The sequence below is a fragment of the Leishmania major genome, chromosome 9 (genome assembly GCF_000002725.2).
Source record: "Leishmania major strain Friedlin complete genome, chromosome 9".
In the NCBI taxonomy this organism is placed as follows: Eukaryota; Euglenozoa; class Kinetoplastea; order Trypanosomatida; family Trypanosomatidae; genus Leishmania; species Leishmania major.
Window position 1 is genome coordinate 370001 of NC_007250.2, and position 17470 is coordinate 387470.

Consider the following 17470-nt stretch of genomic DNA (forward strand, 5'->3'; position numbering starts at 1 on the left):
CTGCAGACCTGCGCGGTCGACGCGTGAGTTTCGCGCCCCGCCCTTCTTCGCGGCCTTGCCCTTCTTTTGGCGCCCACCCGCGCGGCCACCGCCAGAAGGATTACAGCCACCTGCCACAAACAAGCTTCGCTGCTTGCGCTGTTCCGCACGAAGGGCCTCCACGGAGGGCAACTCGACAAGCGCAGCCGCCGCATCAGCGGGTACGACTGCTTCTCCGGGGCCGCTTGGCTGACCGGAGTCGGCGGGCGACGGCAGGAGGCTCGGCAGCTCACACCGCAGCACGGTGAACGAGTCGACGGCGTTGTCCTCCACGTGCTCCGCCCCTTCGTCGTCGTCGCCGGCACAAGCAGCGCTTGCAGCCCGTGCGACCGCCGCCGGCTCACACACGGTGCGTGCGACGTAGAAGAGCAGCGCGCACCCGAGCGACATCGATTGTGGCGGCAGGTGGTGCCGCTCTCCGGCGTAGAGGTACGCGCCAGTGGCCGTCCCGCCCGTCACCTGCGACGCGTACACCCACCACGAGCCAGTCGTCTGCTTGCGCTCCCATGCGCCGCTGAAGGCGACACACCACGCACCTGCTTCACACACGCTGCGCAGGGCCACCGGCTGAGTCGCTGGTGAGGCGGTGAGATCTCCGCCTGCGTTGTTGCCACCGAGCTCCTGCCAGACGTCGTTCATAGGCCTCAGCAGGCACGGCAGGGCCCCATCCACCTCGCAGTGGATGAAGAGGTCTCCAAGGTGCATTACGCGCCGCACCAGCAGCTCCGTCGACTGCACATCCTTTCCACGCAGCACAAGGTCGCCCGCGGTGGTGCGGAACCAGAAGAACTTTTCCCACCAGTTGCGCTGTCGCTCCTTGACGATCACCTTCTTCTCTTTCTGCCCCGCCGCCTTGCGTGCGCCCTTGCGCGCCGCCCCCGCCGCGGCCTTTTCGGTTGCCGCAACGGTGCGCTCCAGCTTCGAGCGGTACTGCTTCTGCTTGCTGAAGTAGTCCGCCGCGTTCGCGTGCGCCGTCTTGGACAGCGCCACCTCGACCACGAGCGGCGGCACATCGCAGTCCTCTTCGCCGTTCTCCTCGTCCAGCGCCGTCTCGAGTAGGACGCTGATAGAGTTGCGCTCGAGGAAGAGGTCATGTATCATGTACGCCACCGGGTGCCCCTCAGCGTGGCGCCGCTTCAGCAGCATGCGCAAGGCATCCCACGAGATGCCCGTTGCCAGGGCACCGTTGATCAGCTGGATCGCCTCATCAACGCGGTCCGCGTTCAAGATGAGCTGCTCGCCCTTCATCTGGTTAGCCGCGATGTCTGTCTCGAGTGCGTTGATGCGACGTGCGTGATCGGCCGCAAACTTGTCCTCCTTGCTCTTGGCAGTGTTCTTGCGCTTCGCATTCGACGCGTCGATGCGCTCCGTCTCTGTGAGGAGGAAAAACTCGTCACAGACGCGGCCGAAGCTGGTGCGGTAGAGCGCCTCCACCCCGTCGTTTGCGTACTGGGCGAGCAAGATGGGTGTGAAGCTTTCGTACCGCTCCGCGACGGCGACGAGGTCGGCTGCACCGGCGGAGGCGCCTGGCGCTGGTGGCGCTGAGGCATGCGCTGCGCTGCCGGGCCTCGCCTTTGGCTTGATGAGGTAGCCGCCGGCGGAGGTGAGGTCAACCTTGGCGAGGTCAAAGGCTTCCAACAGACCGGGGCACAGCGTTGCGAAAATACTCTCCGTCGACTGTGTCCAGCTCTTCCGCGGCGCGTTCGGTACACCCGTGACGGTGAGCACGTGCTGCGCCAGGTCAGGCCCAAAGTGCTGAATGCCCGCCACCAAGGTTTGCACGACAGTGCGGTCGTTGCTGCGGCTGAGCCCCACTTCCCAGTCCACCTTCATCAACCGCGTGCGCTCTTCCTTCAGCTGCCGTTGGGCCAGCGTGAGGTCAGCGTCAGCGGTGCGCTGCACGTGCAGGTGTCCAGAGACGTCCACGTGCGGAGGGTATAGGGACATATGCGGCTCCTCCGCTGCCGACGCAGCTGTCCTCATCGCCGAGGCCGCCGCGGACGCAACCGTGGCGGTGTCGACCTCCTGCGCCTCCGCCGACTCGGCTGCCACGGCGACAACAAAGGGGGCTGTTACGGGATAGACTCGATTCACCTTCAGCTCGAGCCCCTCGTCGTCGCGGTGCGTGCGGAGCAGCATCATTATCGTGTACGCGTAGTCCGTCAGAATCACGTTGCCCTTCGAGAAGAGCTCCACAATAATGTGAAAGCAGCCCTCTGTCGACGGAACACCGAAGCAGAGGTCGATCGTGCGGTCATGCTGAAGCTGCGCGATGCTGTCGAGCCGCCAGGCGCGGATGTGTTTGCGCAGCTTTAGAGTGAACTGCGACGGCACCTTCGGTTTTTCACGCGCCAGCTCCGTGAGGTGGAAGCGCGTGCCGCTCTCGAGAAGCACCTGCTGCTTCTTCTCGCCGTGCCCAAACTTGAAGAGGAACACCTTGCTGCCTATGTTGTAGATGTTAAGCAGCCGCAGCCCAATCAGCGTTGCCCGCATCTCCTCTACCGTCGCCCTCACATCGAGGGCTGTCATGCGCTGCTTCACCATGGCTGACACGAGCACGTGTGCCTGTATTTTTCTCTTTGGTGTGCGTGTGCGTGTGCGTGCAGTGGAGGAGGGAGGAAAGGAGATAGGAGAGAGAGAGAGAGAGGAGACATTTATTTTTTTCTTGGGAGAGGGAGGGAGGGAGAGGGAGGGGGAGGGTGAGGAGGGGGGCAACAACTGCCACTGCCGCCTTAAGAGCAGTCGACGCTGCGCGGCCAAGGTAGGCGGCGTGCGCGCGCGGGCCCGTGTGAGTTGGCAGAGAGCAGAAGCGAGGGGCCATGGGCGAAGCGAGTCCTCGCGCCTTGCTTCACCGCTCACGCCTCTCCCAGCCTCCACCCTCCAAAAACGGAACATGTCAACGGAGGCGCCAAGGTGGCTACGCACCGCGTGGAGCGCCCACGTGACCGACCCCGCTTGCCCGATCTGTATACATTAGTCCTGCCCTGCTTTCGTGTTGTCTTTCTCTCTCTCTCGTCTTGCTGTGGTGTGTAGATGCGCATGGGCGCTCATGCGTGCGCCTCTTCATGTAGGAACAGGCCACAGGTCGCGAAGGCGCGCCATCAGAGCATCCCCTTCAGACTCCGACATGCCGATGCCGCAGGCGATCACCAGCAGCGGGCACGGCGGCTCCCTGTCTTGATGCATGCCGTAATTCCTGAACGTGCAGCCGGCAATCGTGGTTGGGGTGGACGGTGCTGGAGTGATGACGCGAGGGCCGGTGACTGCGCTGCGGAAGAGTTGCGCGCCGAGAGCGCGGGCGGCCGCCCAGTTTGTCACCTTCCCCACCTGCTCCGACCCACGTTGGGCACCACTGCTGCTGGCTTCCGCGGCAGGAAGGCCGTAGGCGCGCATGGTGACAGCGACACTGATGTCGTTACGGGGCGCGGCAGCATTGGAGGTCTTTTGCGACCCACCTACGGTATCCTCGTCGGCCTTGTCGTCGTCAGTGTCGTCGACCAGCAGCACTTCCCTTCGCTCGCGCGCGAACACGCGCAGCTGCCGGATCAGCCGCGCACGGCACTTGTAGCGATCGCTCCACAAGGCCTGCATGCCGCGCCGGCCGAGGCTCAAGGCGGTGATGAAGAGGTCGACGATGGGGCTCATGCTCGCGCGACCGGCGTAGAGGGCTGTCACGGCCTTGCAGCGCTCCTTGTCGCTGGAGCAGATGATGGAGCCGCCCACTGGGACCAGAAAGTTCTTGTCACCGGACTGAACCACAAAGTCCACCCGCCCCAGTCGCTGCGCCGCGTCAAGGCGAGTCATAATGCGGCGGCTCTGCACCCCGTACGCGTTGTTCACCACATAGGGGATGCCAGCCTTCTTGCAGTACTGAGCAATGGCGACTGTGTTGTCTGGCAGGCGTGGCGCGAAGCAGCTGGTCGTGGAGAGCACACAGACTACCTGCGACGGGCCGCCAACGGCGCTCACGGCCGCGGCTACGTCGTCCACGTGGCACTCGAGGAACAACGACGACGAGGACGTTGGCGTCGACGGCGAGCCAATGCTGTCTTGGCCACGGTCGAGGCTATCCCTGTTGGTGCTGGCGCAGAGGGCAGCAGAGCGTGCCAGCGGCACAGCCGGCCGTAGCTGTACCGGCACCGGCACCAGCCCCGCCGCGTCGATACACTTGAGGGCTGTCTTTTGATCAATGCGAGGCCATATGACGTAGCGCGGCGTTGCCGGGACTGGCAGAGATGTGCGGCCATGCCTACCACGATCAGCCTCGCTCATTGGCGGCTCCTGTGCTGGGGCAGCTGACGCTGCGCTCGTCGAGTCCTTCGTCGCAGTGCGTTGCAGCTGCACCGCTTCTGCCTCCTTCATCAGCTCTTTCATGTGCGTCTTCGCCACACACCGAAGCACCAGCGCCAGCGTCATGCCGGTCGCCATCGGCACCACCACCGCGGCTGCGGTCGAGGGGGCACCGGCCTGGCGTATCAGATCAAGCATAAGCACGTTCGTTATCTTGTATAGCAGTGACGACCCGGCCGCTTTCGGCTGCTCGCTGAACAAGTCGCCGGAGCGCCCAACGCCGTGCGTGAGGTGGAAGTGTCGCATGCGAACGAGGGCAGAGACGACGCGGCCCTCGCGCTCGCCGCCACCGACGTGGCGCGCGAAGTTGTTCGTGTCCATGAGCGAAAGTTGGCGAAGAATGAGCTCGATGGCGGCATCGGTGAGACCTTCATCTGGGCAGCAGCGCTGCGCCAGGATGGAGCGCAGGATGCGGGCCGTTGACCGCAACGACTCGCGGCCCGCGTCGATGTAACGCGCCGAGACGAAGTCCTCTGCCAGCTTTAGCGATCGATCATCCATTGCCACGGGTGGCGTCGACGCGCGTGCGTGTGTACAGTTACAAGCGTGTATGCTTGCTGCACCTGAGCCGTGTGTCGTGTGGGCTGGCCCAGATACGCGGGGATGTGGTGGGTTGGGTGGAGAGGCACAAGATGCCGTAGCGCGCACCACCAACGTACCCGACCACACAAGAAAAAAACAGCAGATAAGAGGGAGAGGAGGGGGTGGCGGTAGTGGTGGTGGGGAGAGTGTGCATCGGGATGTGGGCATCGCAGCAGTCACTCGCACGTGTTGAGAGAGGTACACATGTGCCACGAGCGGGCGGGAATGGGGAGGGGAGGGGGGCAGTAGGGCACTGCTCAGGCACTGCGCGTCATTGGTGTCATAGCGATCATGCGCGCGCACACGCATTCATAGCTCGTCGAGCTCCCCCTCTCCGTGGCGGCGGGCAGGGGGAGGAAGCGCAACACTCGCAACCTTCCACCACACACACACACACACACACACACACAACTACAACGCCTGTCGTTCGCTCTCGACATCCTCAGCGACTGTGCCCGCCTTACACAACTTGGGGTTTGTGTCTATCACTTACGGCACTTGGGGGGCGCTGGGGGTGGGGGAGGTCGATTAGAACAAGATCAGCTCTCCACCTCCCACCCCCAGCACCACCACCATACACACACGTGCACAGCTATTCAGTACATACGCGGTGGCCATCACGACAGAGCTGGGGGGAAGGAGGGAGGGGGGACAAGCGAATGCGTGCACGTGTCTGTGCCCTTCTGGCCGGACTGTGCACGAGCGCCTTCACGTTGCTTTCATCTGAACGAGAGCGCACTTACACAAGCGATACGGGGGCCACACGAGAGCCGGTGGCCACCAGCACCGCCCGCGCGTCCATGTACGGCCCGGCGGTAATTCCCTCGACGACACTGCCGAAGGAGCGCAGCGGACGCGGCACCGGTAGTGTCTTGGCGCTCCGCGGCACATCGCGGAGGTCACCAACGTACAGTTCGTGGCCGGATGCTAAGACAAGGATGTCTGTGAGCATGAAGGCCGCTGCAAAGCCACTGCCTTGACCGGGACCGACCGCGCTGACGCCGCTAGCTACACCAGCCCCAGCCGTGGCAGGCGACGAGGTCGCAGGAGACGTCAGCGCGGAGGCAGGACAGGTGCCGAGCCCACACGGTAAGGCCATCGTGTTGCTCTGCACATGCACCGTGAAGGGCGGTGATCCAGCGTTGGTGCGAAACGGCGGGAAGGCGTGCCCATCGTGTAGCTGCTGCTGCTGCTGCTGGTGCTGGTGCTGGAGCGCCTGCCGTTCCAGCGCAGATCGGTCAAACGTCTGACGCGGCAGGACGGCGTTCTGCACGACGGCCCACCATGCGAGGGTCCGACACCCAGCTACGCCAGCGTGCTGCTGCTGCTGGGCATGACCTAGCGAGCCGACACGCGAGGCAACCGACATGTAGCCGACCTTACCGACAGGCACACGCTGCGTGCCGGCCAGCACAACGTGGCACGCGGCATCCTTCTCGCTGAAGTGCAGGTGCGCGTCACACACATGCGTCACCGACTCCGTCGCGCACGGCAGCGCCAACGCCGCCATACTGTAGTTACCTCCGCCGCCGCTTGCCGTCTGGCCGCCGTCTTGGCATGCCTGGACGTGGTAAGGTGAGAGGCGGTAGCGGTAGATGACGTGCGGAACGGCACGGCTGTCGGTGACGAGGTGCACCGAAGTACCATCCGCAGAAAAGTCGTTCTCGGCAGCGCTGTCCGCCCCCTGTGTTGCCGCAGATGCGTGCGACGTGAAGGCGGCACCCTTGGCGAGCCGCTGCCAGTGATGCTCCGCAAGGAGACGCACTGAGCCTCCCTCAACCACCCGCTCCACGTAGTGCAGCGCACCGCTGCTGAGCACCACGACAAGCGCCACGTCTATCGCGACGGCGGCCTGCAGGCGCTGTGGAGCCAAAATGCGCACCACATCGGCCTCTACGAAAGAGCAGGCGAAGACGTCACTGCAGCAGTGCCGCACCAGCTGCGCGCTCGACCGCTCAAGCGCTTCCACGGCCTTGGCCCGAAGTGCCGAGTTCGACCATAGTTCCGTCGCCTGATGCCACTCTGCCCTGTGCACCACGGCGGCTGGCGCGTCCGTCGCCGTGTCTCCGACCTCCTCGTCGGTGCTGCGGCTGCTGTTACCAGATGGCCGGTAGAGGAGTTGCACATCCACGACGACGACGCACCCAGCACTGGCGGCACCGACGAACTCCGGCCGTCCAGCCGGGTCCATGCTGAAGGCCACGTCCACGATGGCATCTTGTGCCGTGATGGCGCCGCTGCTCCACTCCATCAGCGAGCACTCGGCAACCTTGTAGACGGCGCGGCTGCCCTCGATAAGCAGCAGCGCCACGGTGCCGACTGTGGTGCCGACTACTGCAACGGCCGTGTCTGTGGTGCCAGGGAGGGAGGCGACAGAGAGGCAGGTAACGGCGCCGGCGCTAAGGGCAACTCGCTGCTCTGGCGACAGTGGCGAGGCGTGCGAGGAAGTTGTAGCGGCAGCGGGTTCACCGGTCATGAGCGCCACGCCGTCCCCGAACTCATGCGAGAGCTCCGCCGAGCACTGCTGCACCGCTGCCAAGAGGGCACCAGCACCCTTTCCTGCCTCCTGCCCGGCCACGCCGAGGGGATCGCCAGTCACATAGTTTGCCATACCCAGCGGAGATGATGCAGCCATCGCGGTAGCGCTGTCGAGTCCACCATGGCCCCCGGCTACGGCCCCACTGCTTGCCAGCGAACAGGTCAACCACCGCGGCGCCGGCTGCACCGACACACACGATCCACCAGCGCACACGACCGTGACAGTGTCCTTTCCGTTGCACCGAAGCGTCGCGACGCGAGAGATGGGATGCCCAGCGTGCAGGCTGCCGTTGCCACCGCTGCCGCCACCACGGCTCGCGGACACAGATACCATTCTGTTCCCACGACTGCTTCTGCTTCCTGGACCCTTGTCCGTGCTGCGTCGAGTGTATGCGTGTGCGTGTGTGTGTGTGCGTGTATCTCACGAAGGGCGATCTGCACGAAATCGTATTCTTGCGGCCGCTGCGAAAGGCGAAGAGCACAAGGTAGGGAAGGGCAGGAGAGGCACAAGACCCATAAAGGAGAGAAGGGGGCGGGGGGGGGGGTGGAGTTCACAAGAGGAGGGGGTGCATGATAACCACTCGCACAAGGCGGTGGCGACGCGGCAGAGCCCATCTCGCAGTCCATCTTCTCAGAGCGGCGAGTGACCCGTCTGCTGAGGAAGATGCCGGCTTTGGGCGTATGTGTACACGTCGCATAGGGAAGTTAGGCGTGTGTCTGTGTGCGTGTGCGTGCGCAAGACAACTACGTGCTTACGGCGAGCAAGCTGCTCGTACCATGAGGTGCACCAGAGCAGAACCAGCGACGCAGTCATGCCTAATATGCGAATGCACTCCTGCTCTCTGTGCATCGCTGGGCGCAGCTTCCCCCTTCACGTCCTTTCCAGCGTGTATTGCACATGATTGCCGTCGATTCCGAATTTCTTTCTTCTTATCCTCACTCCTCATCGTTCCGCTCGTCTCCACCGGAGGAAGGTGCCCTCCTCTCACGCAAGAGAGGCCCTTCTATCTTCGCCTCCTCCGCCGAATTACGGACACACACAACACACGCACATGTCCACACACGCACTACAGTGGGTGACCTCTTGCGGAGGTGACAGGGAGAGACGGGCGGTGTGTGTGTGTGTGTGTGTGGAGACAAGAGTTTCCTTCGACCCGCTGCACCGTGCCAGCTTGCATGGCTCTGTGTGCGTGTGTGTACGGCCTTCACTGCGCTATGGTGGAAGAATAGTGGAAGGAGAGAGGAAGAAGAGGGAGAGGTGCCAACGCCGTCATGCGTCGCTGCCTCTTCCGACATCGAAAGTTATATATATAGAGAGAGAGAGATAGAGTTGAAACTAGTTTTTCCTTTCCCCTTGTGATCGTTACCGCTTGTCGCTTACCGTCTTCCTTGCCAAACTTTACTAGCCATCTTCAGTGGGTGTCCGGTGGTGCGTGTGCGTGGGTGCACACGCGTCTACGTTGTCTGCTGCGCGCAACACGATCCGGCTCTGCGGTGTCGCAGCGCACAGACGCTGGGGTCGCGTGACTTCTGGCGGAGAGCCCAAGGGGGGAGGGGCTGCTCACACACACACGCACACACACACTCAGATAGGGAGAAAGGAGGATCGGGGGAGGGAGAGGGGAGCGACGCCTTCCTTCACCCACAAGCCCAAACATCCGCGCCCACCCCGAGACGTTCCCCTTCTCACGCACACACAGACCACAGCCACGCTTCCTCTGGCACATGCCCAGCCTCACGTCTCATGCCGTCCGTAAAAGAGAGACCGCGCGCGTGCGCGGTGCCCGAGGAGGATTACTGGCGATCGAGACCAGAACCAAAACAAAACTTATGAAGCTTCCTTCAGAGCTCAGGAGGAGGTGCTGCGCATCACTGCACACAACCTTCCGTTACACACATAATAGGACGCACACGTGCGCAAGACCCAAAGAAAGGGCAGTGAAGCTGCCTACGTGCATGCACGTCAACACACTACGGCTTGCATGTAGCACCAGCAACCCTGTCTTCATGCGAGAGGCTGGCTTACTTGAAGCAGCGGCCCTCCAGCACCGGGCGCGGGATCGTCGGGCCCTCCCAGCATAGGTAGTCCGTGATCTTTTCCTTCGCCGCCTGCACGTCCTTGATCTCCTCCCACTCGAACAACTCCGTGTCCACCACTTCGCTCACGATCTCCGGCATGCCCTTGCCGCGGAACACCCAGAAGCTCACCAGCTCGTGCGCTGCGTCCTCGCCGATGATAAGCGCGACGCCGAAGGCGTACTTGCGCACGTGCTCCATGCGCTGGAACCAGCCGCGCACAAGGTTGGCTGTCATGAACTGCTTCTTGTTATCCTCGTTGTACTTGTAGCGTGCCCAGAAGCACGTGTAGCCCTCCGCATCGTAGTGCTCGAAGAAGTACGGCGCCGCCACCGTTCGAGTGTCGGTGTTGCTGTACTCGCGCTTGTAGGCGTCCAGCACGAAGCTGCTCGGCGGCAGCGCGTCCAGCGGGTTCGATTTCTTCTCCTCCTTCGCCGGCTGCTCCTCCTCGTCCTCCACCGCCTCCTTCGGCTTCTTCCCCTCCTTGGGCTTCGCCTCCGCGGCCTTCTTCGGCGCCTTCGCCGGGCCGAACGTCGCGCCCCACTGCTTCAGCACCTCCACCGTCTTGGGCTGCTGCATCACCGTGTTGTACAGGCGGTACGCGTTGCGGTACTTCTTCGTCAGCTCCTCGCCGTGCTTCACGTTCATGCGGTACACCCACTGCAGCGCAAAGGCGACGGAGATGTCGGCCACGGTCATGCGCTCGCCGACGAGGAAGGTGCGGGTCTCCAGCCACAGCTCCAGGCCCGCAAGGCTCTCCTCCAGCGTCGCCATGGCGCTCTCCGGGGCCGGAATGCCGGCGAAGGTCTCCATCAGGTACGGCGTGTTGTGCGCATCGAGCTCGCTGGAGGCGAAGTCAAGCCACATGTCGACCTGGCTGCTCTCGAAGGGTGTGGCGCCGTACAGCTTCGCGCCGCTCTTCTCCACACGGGCGATGTGGCGCATGATGGCGTTGGACTCGAAGAGGTAGCCCTCCTCCGTCTGCATGGAGGGGAAGCGCATGCACGGGCTGCAGTTGCGCGCAAACTCGGGCGTCTCGTTCTCCTGGCCGTACTGGCACACCTTGAGCTCGACGTCGACGTTGGCGTACGCGGCGGCAACCATTATCTTCTGGGCGCGCGCGCTCTCCGGATGGAGGGGGGCGAGGAGCTTGTAGGTCATCCTTGGCTCTGCGTGTTGCTGCTTGGGTGCGCTATCCGCTTTCGTCGGGGAGGCGTGAGAGGAGATGTAGAGGGTGTCGCTGAGCGAGAGTGTGTGTGTGTGTGGGGGGGGTGATGTGTGCGTGTGAGAGAGAAGGCGGCGGTTGGTGGTGTTGGTGGCGTTTATCGGGTGCTAGAGCTGTTGCTTGCATCACAGACAGAGGGAAGAGGGGGTATTGTCAAAGGCAGCGCACCAGTGAGCGAGTGAGTGGAGTATGTGGTGGTGTGGTGAGGGAGGGGGTGGGGGAAAGGCAGAGAGGTAGGGCAGACAAATAAACAAAGTCGCACACGGTGTTGAGAGCCCCGTGTCTCCGTCCATCCCCACCACCACGACGACGACCACCACCATCGTGGGACCCTCCCCTCATGCGCTCACCTTCGGCTCTAGTATTTGGATGAGCACAACCGGAAGTTTCTCTCTCACCACCCCACGCTTCGCCTTTGCCTCATGAATGCAACGGTGTAGAGAGCAGCATGGAAGTATGAAAGTCGCCCACATACCCCCCTCCTCCCACCACACACACACACGGCGGAGGACCATCGCGCGATGAGGGAGGCACACGCGCATCGCCGTTGTGTGTGGTTTGGTGCGTTGCTCTTGTTGGATTGAATTATGTATGTTAAAGAAGAGAGAGATGGCGAGCACCGCCACACACACACACACACACACGCAGACGTAGACGTACTGCAGCTGCATTCTTTCGCTCGCTCTCTTCATGTCCAACGCGCCTCTCAGTGTATAGCCGCGCATCCGCCAAGGTGTGCTGAGGGGGAAGGAGTGGAGAGGAGAGGCACAACATGCGCGAGTAAAAGAGAGAACCACACACACACAGGGGAGTAGCTCCGAGGACAGAGGGAGTGGGCGTGCGTGTGCGTGTGCACCCATTATAACCGCCACCAAAACACCAAACAGACACACGAAAAAATGAATGCAGTGAAAGAAAGGAAACGAGAAAGTCGTGTACAGTGTGCACGTCCACGGAAAGGGGGAGGGAAAGGGAGGGGAGAGGAGGTGTGTGTGTGTGTGTGTTTAATGGGGGGGGGGCGTCATCATGACGATGACCATTGCGTGGACAGTGAACCACGCACCAACACGCACGCACAGAGAAAGACGGTGGCAAAAGAAACAAAAAATGACGACGGAAAACGCCAAAGCAATACGAAAGGAAAACGGCGACCACAAAGTGGGCGACACACACACACACACACGCACACACACACACACACACACACACAGGAGAGGGAAGGAAGGAAAAAGGTGGGGCTAAAGAGGGAAGAGATGGGGAGGGGAGCGTTTTCTCTTCTCTCTTGCCTGCTGCGAGTTTCACGCTCCCCTTTCCCCATTACTGACCGCCACCGCTAGCACCAACCATCCCAACCACTATCCCTTGCACCGCCTTTGCCGTGCCGTTTGCACCTCCTCTCGCCTCTACGCAGGGCGTGAAAGGGTTATCATAGCTGATGGGAGTGGTCCTCAGCACCACCGGCTGTAGCCGATGATGATGAGGGTCCAGTCGTCGTGGCAGCCGCGTTCTGCATGGCGAACACGTTCTGGTAGTAGGCCTCCATCATGTCCCGCCAACGGGCAAACATCTCGTAAGAGGCCCAGGGATCGGCCACGCATTTCGGCAGTGGTGACGGCATGGCCGGCGTGCTGGTCGTGGGGGCGTTGAGCGGCGGCGCACTCGTGGGGGGAGAGAAGGTGACAGAGGGAAAGGCGATGGCTTGTTGTTGCTGCTGCTGCTGCTGCTTGGAAACGAACGCCGGTGCTGCTACGTTCATCTTCGCGGGCTTCTGAGGGGGGGCTGGCATAAGTGAGCTAGCGTTGCCGGAGGGCAGAAACGGCTTTGCGTGGTAGTTGAAGGTCGTCTTCGTAGGCGTCGAGCCAGTGGTAGCGGTGAGTTTGATAATGGCGGAGGCGGTGCTGCTGCTGCCTCCACGAGCGCCGCCTGGCACAAAGGGCTTGGCGTTGAGACTTAGGGTGGTTCCGCGTGGCTTGGCTGGGGCCGTTTTACCGGTCAGGATACCTCCCTCCTCCTCCTGCTGCTGCGCGGGGGCGGTGGTGCTGCGCGCCGAGGGAGACTCTCCTGCAGCCTCTCCTTTTTCCTCTAGGCAATTGGCCTGATTCGCCATGAGAGTTTGATCGCGTTGGCTCTTGCTACTTTCAACTTGCGTTGCCGCTGCAGCTACCGTTGCTGTGCCTGCAGCAGAGTCTGAGGTGTCAGCAGTGGCCCCAGGCGTGGCGTGCATGCGCCGCGGTGGTGTGGCATCAGTTCCTGGTGGGGCGGTCAGGCTTGCCGTCGGTGGCGTCGGTGCGGTCGGCGGCGGCGGTTGCGGCACTGGGGAACCCTCGGCTGCCGCTAGCTGCTGCTGCTGGTGCTCCTCCATGTGCTTCTTGAAGTCCATCTGAACGTGACGCAGCACTGCCCTCTCCTCCTGAGACACTTCAACGGGCGCTGTGCCCGACAAGCTTACGCTTGACTCCACTTGCGAGCTGATGGCAGTCACGCTAGACGACTGTGTGTTCACAGGCTGGGTGAGCTGCGTCCGTATCATGCGGAACAGTTCCTGCATCTCATGGTCCTCTGCGTCGGCGGAGGTGTCCGTGGTGGCTGGCGGGGGGATGATTGGGAAGGCCCCGGGGAACGGCGACGCCACAAGGCGTGCGGCAACATCACTGTTGCTGTTAAGGCTCTTGCTGCCGTGGTGGCCATAACGGCCGCGGCGGGCCCCGGCTGTGGGTGAGTGGAACGGAGACGGCCAGCCCACCGGTGGGGCCACCGGCTGATGTTGCGAGAAGACAGTGAGGTGGGCGTACGGGTTCGGGTAGCCGTAGGCCATCATATCCGACGTGAAGGCAGCAGCGGCCGCCTCGTCTGGGTACGCGCTGGCCATCTCAGCCATGCTCGGCCACGGCGCAGCAGACGCCGTCCTTTGCCCTTGTGGGTACATTATTCCTGACTGCTGCTGCTGCTGTGATAGAGAGGACATCGGCGGAGGCGCGAGTGATACGCCGCCGACCTTGATGAACGGCGCACCGTAGGCAGTGGCAGGCTGTGGCGATGCCGCTACCGCGGACGTTGATGTTTCTACCGCGGAGTCGCCACAACACTTCTGCCTCTGCCGCTGCTCCTGTGTCTTCATGTGCTTGAGGCGGTTCAGCAGCACCATGATGACTTGCTGAACGTACTCGCGCCGGCGAGCGGCTTCGCGGTAGGCCTCGGCGTCCAACTCCACCATCGTCGCCATGCCATCCTGCACAGCAGGTGCGCCGGCGTCTGCGTTCGCACAGTTTTTGCCCGCATTCGAGGCACTGGCGGGACGGGGCAACACGCGAACGTGCTGGAAGAGTTCACGCAGCAGCTCCAGCGACGCCGGCGTGACACTGTCGTTCTCGCAGAACTCCATCAGCTCATTGAGGAACTCTAGCTCCGTCGTCGTCTGCGTAGACGCTGGCGGCGATTCCGCGCTTGGGGCAGCCACCGGCTCTGTCGACGATGACGACACGTCCACGCCATTCGTCGCTGCTACTGTCGATGGCACCGTCACCGTAGTGCGGTCGCCTACGCAGTAGCGAAGAAGAAGCCGGCTGACGGCGTCAAGGGCGCTGTCGTTGTACTCGTCCTGCTGTGAATGTCCTCCTCCAGCTTTGCCGGCGCCGCTGCTGCTCGCCACGCCAGCGCCTCCTTCCCCAGGGTGGGGCGTGTTATGATGGTTCGCGCTGCCGCCGGCGGTGGTGCGGTTGCGCCGGGCGCGGAGTTCCTCCAGCGAGGCCTTTCCTTTGACCGTCGTTACGTGTGTCGGTGTCGCCGCTGCGGATGTGGCGGCACTTGTGTCATGTGCGCGCTTCGCGGGTACGCTGTTGGTTGCCTTGCTGCGCTTGCGGACCGCTGCCTGATGCACTGCCACAGCCGCGGAAGCCGTTGCACTGGAGTCCGCCTCCGTCGTGGGGGTGGTCTGTGTCGGCTCGCCCTCCTCCCTTGCTGTCTTCTCGACCTCTGACGGTGATAAAGTTGCCGGCGCAGCCTCAGGCGCTGTGCGCGCCTGGCCGGCACTTCTCGCTGCGCACTTCTTGTTTGGGGCCGGCGCAGGCAACGCTTCCTCCGCCGCTGGCGTCCCTACGGGGGTGGGCGATTTCGTCCCCTTCGGTCTTTTGACCACCGTCGTGACCTTCACGGGCGGCTGCGCGCTCGGCGGCACGAGCCCTTCACGGTGTTGCCGCATAAGCTCCGCGAAGCTCGTTTTGGGAGCGACGGGCGGTGCGGCAAGCGTCTTTGCGGAAGTGGAGGCGTCATTGTTCTTTGGCTCGACGGCGGCCGCCTGCGTTGGTGTGGCAGCCGCGGCTCCCAGTGCTATACTGGCTACGGTCGCCACTGCTGCCTCTGGAATCGGCTTGCCATCACGCATAGCCTCCGCAATCGCGGACTCTGCCTGCCGTTCCAGCGCACGGCGCAGCCAGATGTTCATCGGGCGTGTCAGCGAAGCTTGCGCCACGGCAGAGTTGGGATTTGCTGCGGTTGATGCGTCGTTCGCGGCAGGAGACGTCGCAGAGGGCTTGCCGCCTTCTGCACGCTGCTCATGGTGCGCCTCACCCTTCTCTGCGGTGTCATCGGAAGCAGCAGCGGCCGCCTCGCGAGTACGACCACCATCTCTGACGTCGGTGTTGCTATCCTTACTGCCGCTGCCGCTCCGCCAGTTCATCAGTCGATTCTTCCACCCCTTCAATCCACGCTCACTGCTTGCGCTTGTGCTGGCAGTCGCGGTGGCGGTCGTGGTCACTGACCTCTCCGCCGTTTCCCTCTCCTCGACGTTGGGGGTTTCTGCTGCGTGTGACGACATTGGCCCCTCCCTCCTGCTCCACGCACACACCTCTCTTTCTCTTCACCTACCCTCTGTCACGTCGTTCCCCCTTTTTTGATGTTGGAAGTCGGCACTGTCGTCTCTGCGGCACACGAGCGCGGACGCCCCCGAAACAGAAGAACACCGAAAACAGGCTGGGTCAGGAGGCTGAGCTTGCAGAGAGGGAGATGAGGGGAGGGGAGGGGAGGGGGGTGGTGGTGGTGGTGCTGGGCGCTGCGTGCGTTGACGCACAGTCTAAAAAGGCCGACTTTGCCGATGGAAGTTAGGTCTACCCCCTCTCCTCGTGCAGCCTGCCGTTCGCTCTCTCGCCTTCCTGTAACGGAGCACACACACACACACACAAGAGGGGGGGGACACGACGGTGCCGTGAGATGCTGGTGTGCGCGTAGGGGGGGGTGTACACGCTGATCCCAAGGGGCAGACACATACCTGCGTACACGGTGGCCGTTTCGGGTGTGCGGGTTGGCGTGCGGGCGAGCGAAAGGAGGAGGAAGGAGGAGGGTATGTGTGTGTGTGTGTGTGAAGGGTACGAGGAAGCAGTGCGGGGTAGAGCAGAGACGCACCGGAGATGGTGAAGCGACAGCCCGCTTCGTCGAGAACCCCCGTGAAAGAGAACGATAGGCGGTGCCGTGCGGGATGTGTGCTGCGCGAGTAATAGAAGAAGGGGTAAGCGACGGCAAGAGCGGCTGTCAACGACTGAGGAGAGAGAGAGAGAGAGAAAGACAGTGGGAGACGCGGCTGGGGAAGGGAGAGGGGCGTGATGAGGCGATGCACTACTAAATCTAGAAAGGAGGAAGAGGACAGGGCACAGCAGCGGCGTGAAGGTGAAGCTTCACCGTCGCGAAAGCCGTCACGGAGATGCCAGCGACACACACACACACACACACACCCTAGCAGAGGCGGAGACAAGGATCAGGGTAGGGCGGGTGTTGGTTGGTGGTGGATGCGTGTATGTGGGGGAGGGGAGAGGAGAGGGAAGAGGGACGGTATGTGTTGAGAAGACGAACGGCGACTAATGAACTTTGCGTTGTGGTGGTGATAGTCCCCCCCCCCAACAAATGGAGTCGATATCAGTGGCCTGAACAACGGACAAAATTGGTGGAACTGTAGGGCGAGGGGGAGGGAGGCATCATACCCATGTGTGCATCGAGAGGGATAGATGCGCAGAGGGTGTGTTGTGCGTGTGGCATGGATGAATGCACGTGTGTACGCGGATGAGTAGCGGATGCAGGTGCATTAGTGTGTGTGTGTGTGTGTGTGTGTTGGGGGTGAGGGGAGGGCGAGTGCGTAGGCGAAAACAGATGTTGTGGAGGAGGAAAGAGAGGGAGAGGGGCGGGGTGGGGGGTGGAGAGCGACAGGCGCCATACCACGTGCGCGAGGCCCCACCCCACCACCTCCGAGGGGTGAGGTGCCGTGGATACGGCGAAGAGATGCGGCGCACTTTTACGGATTTCATCCCCGCCCGTCGCAGCGCGCGTAGAGGGTCACGTGTGCCATCATTTCTGTGTGTTGCACATTTGAGGTGGTTACGTACAGCAGCCCCCTTACACGCTCGCGTGACATCGCCAATGTAGCTCTCAGATCCAAACATGTGTGTGTGTGTGTATGTCTGGTGCATGTGCAAGATGCTGAGCAGCGCAAGGAGGCCTCCAAGGCGTGATGCAGTCGTTGCCCGTGTGTTGGAGAGTGGGAGTGGGCTGAAGCTGACACAACACTTGGCTGATGACACGGCAATGGCCTACAAAGAGAGACAAACCCACAGAGACCCTTCAAGAGGATGGGTTAACCATACTTTCATCCCTTGCCCGCTACGCCTTCTGCGGCCG

The 17470-nt window shown here is 62.5% G+C and overlaps 5 protein-coding genes across 5 annotated transcripts in view; all 5 read right to left on the reverse strand.

Moving 5' to 3' along the window:
* Positions 1-2583, reverse strand: part of LMJF_09_0940 (conserved hypothetical protein) — a gene marked incomplete at both ends in the record, with an annotated part of 3675 nt that extends 1092 nt beyond the window's left edge. Inside the window, one exon of the mRNA XM_001681216.1 lies at positions 1-2583. This exon is cut by the window's left edge and continues 1092 nt beyond it. Coding sequence (XP_001681268.1) covers positions 1-2583 — 2583 coding nt within the window.
* Positions 2584-3102: 519 nt separating this feature from the next.
* Positions 3103-4890, reverse strand: LMJF_09_0950 (SLA/LP autoantigen-like protein; the record flags this gene model as incomplete). The annotated part of the gene is made up of 1 exon (XM_001681217.1): positions 3103-4890. One exon carries the CDS (start codon positions 4888-4890, stop codon positions 3103-3105), a length of 1788 nt encoding a protein of 595 aa, XP_001681269.1.
* Positions 4891-5710: 820 nt separating this feature from the next.
* LMJF_09_0960 (conserved hypothetical protein) lies at positions 5711-7582 on the reverse strand (the record flags this gene model as incomplete). Its single annotated transcript, XM_001681218.1, has 1 exon — positions 5711-7582. The coding sequence occupies one exon, from the start codon at positions 7580-7582 to the stop codon at positions 5711-5713; it is 1872 nt and encodes a 623-aa protein (XP_001681270.1).
* Positions 7583-9531: 1949 nt separating this feature from the next.
* On the reverse strand, positions 9532-10746 carry EF1G (elongation factor-1 gamma; the record flags this gene model as incomplete). The annotated part of the gene is made up of 1 exon (XM_001681219.1): positions 9532-10746. One exon carries the CDS (start codon positions 10744-10746, stop codon positions 9532-9534), a length of 1215 nt encoding a protein of 404 aa, XP_001681271.1.
* Positions 10747-12236: 1490 nt separating this feature from the next.
* On the reverse strand, positions 12237-15251 carry LMJF_09_0980 (conserved hypothetical protein; the record flags this gene model as incomplete). The annotated part of the gene is made up of 1 exon (XM_001681220.2): positions 12237-15251. The coding sequence occupies one exon, from the start codon at positions 15249-15251 to the stop codon at positions 12237-12239; it is 3015 nt and encodes a 1004-aa protein (XP_001681272.2).
* Between the last annotated feature and the right edge of the window lie 2219 nt (positions 15252-17470).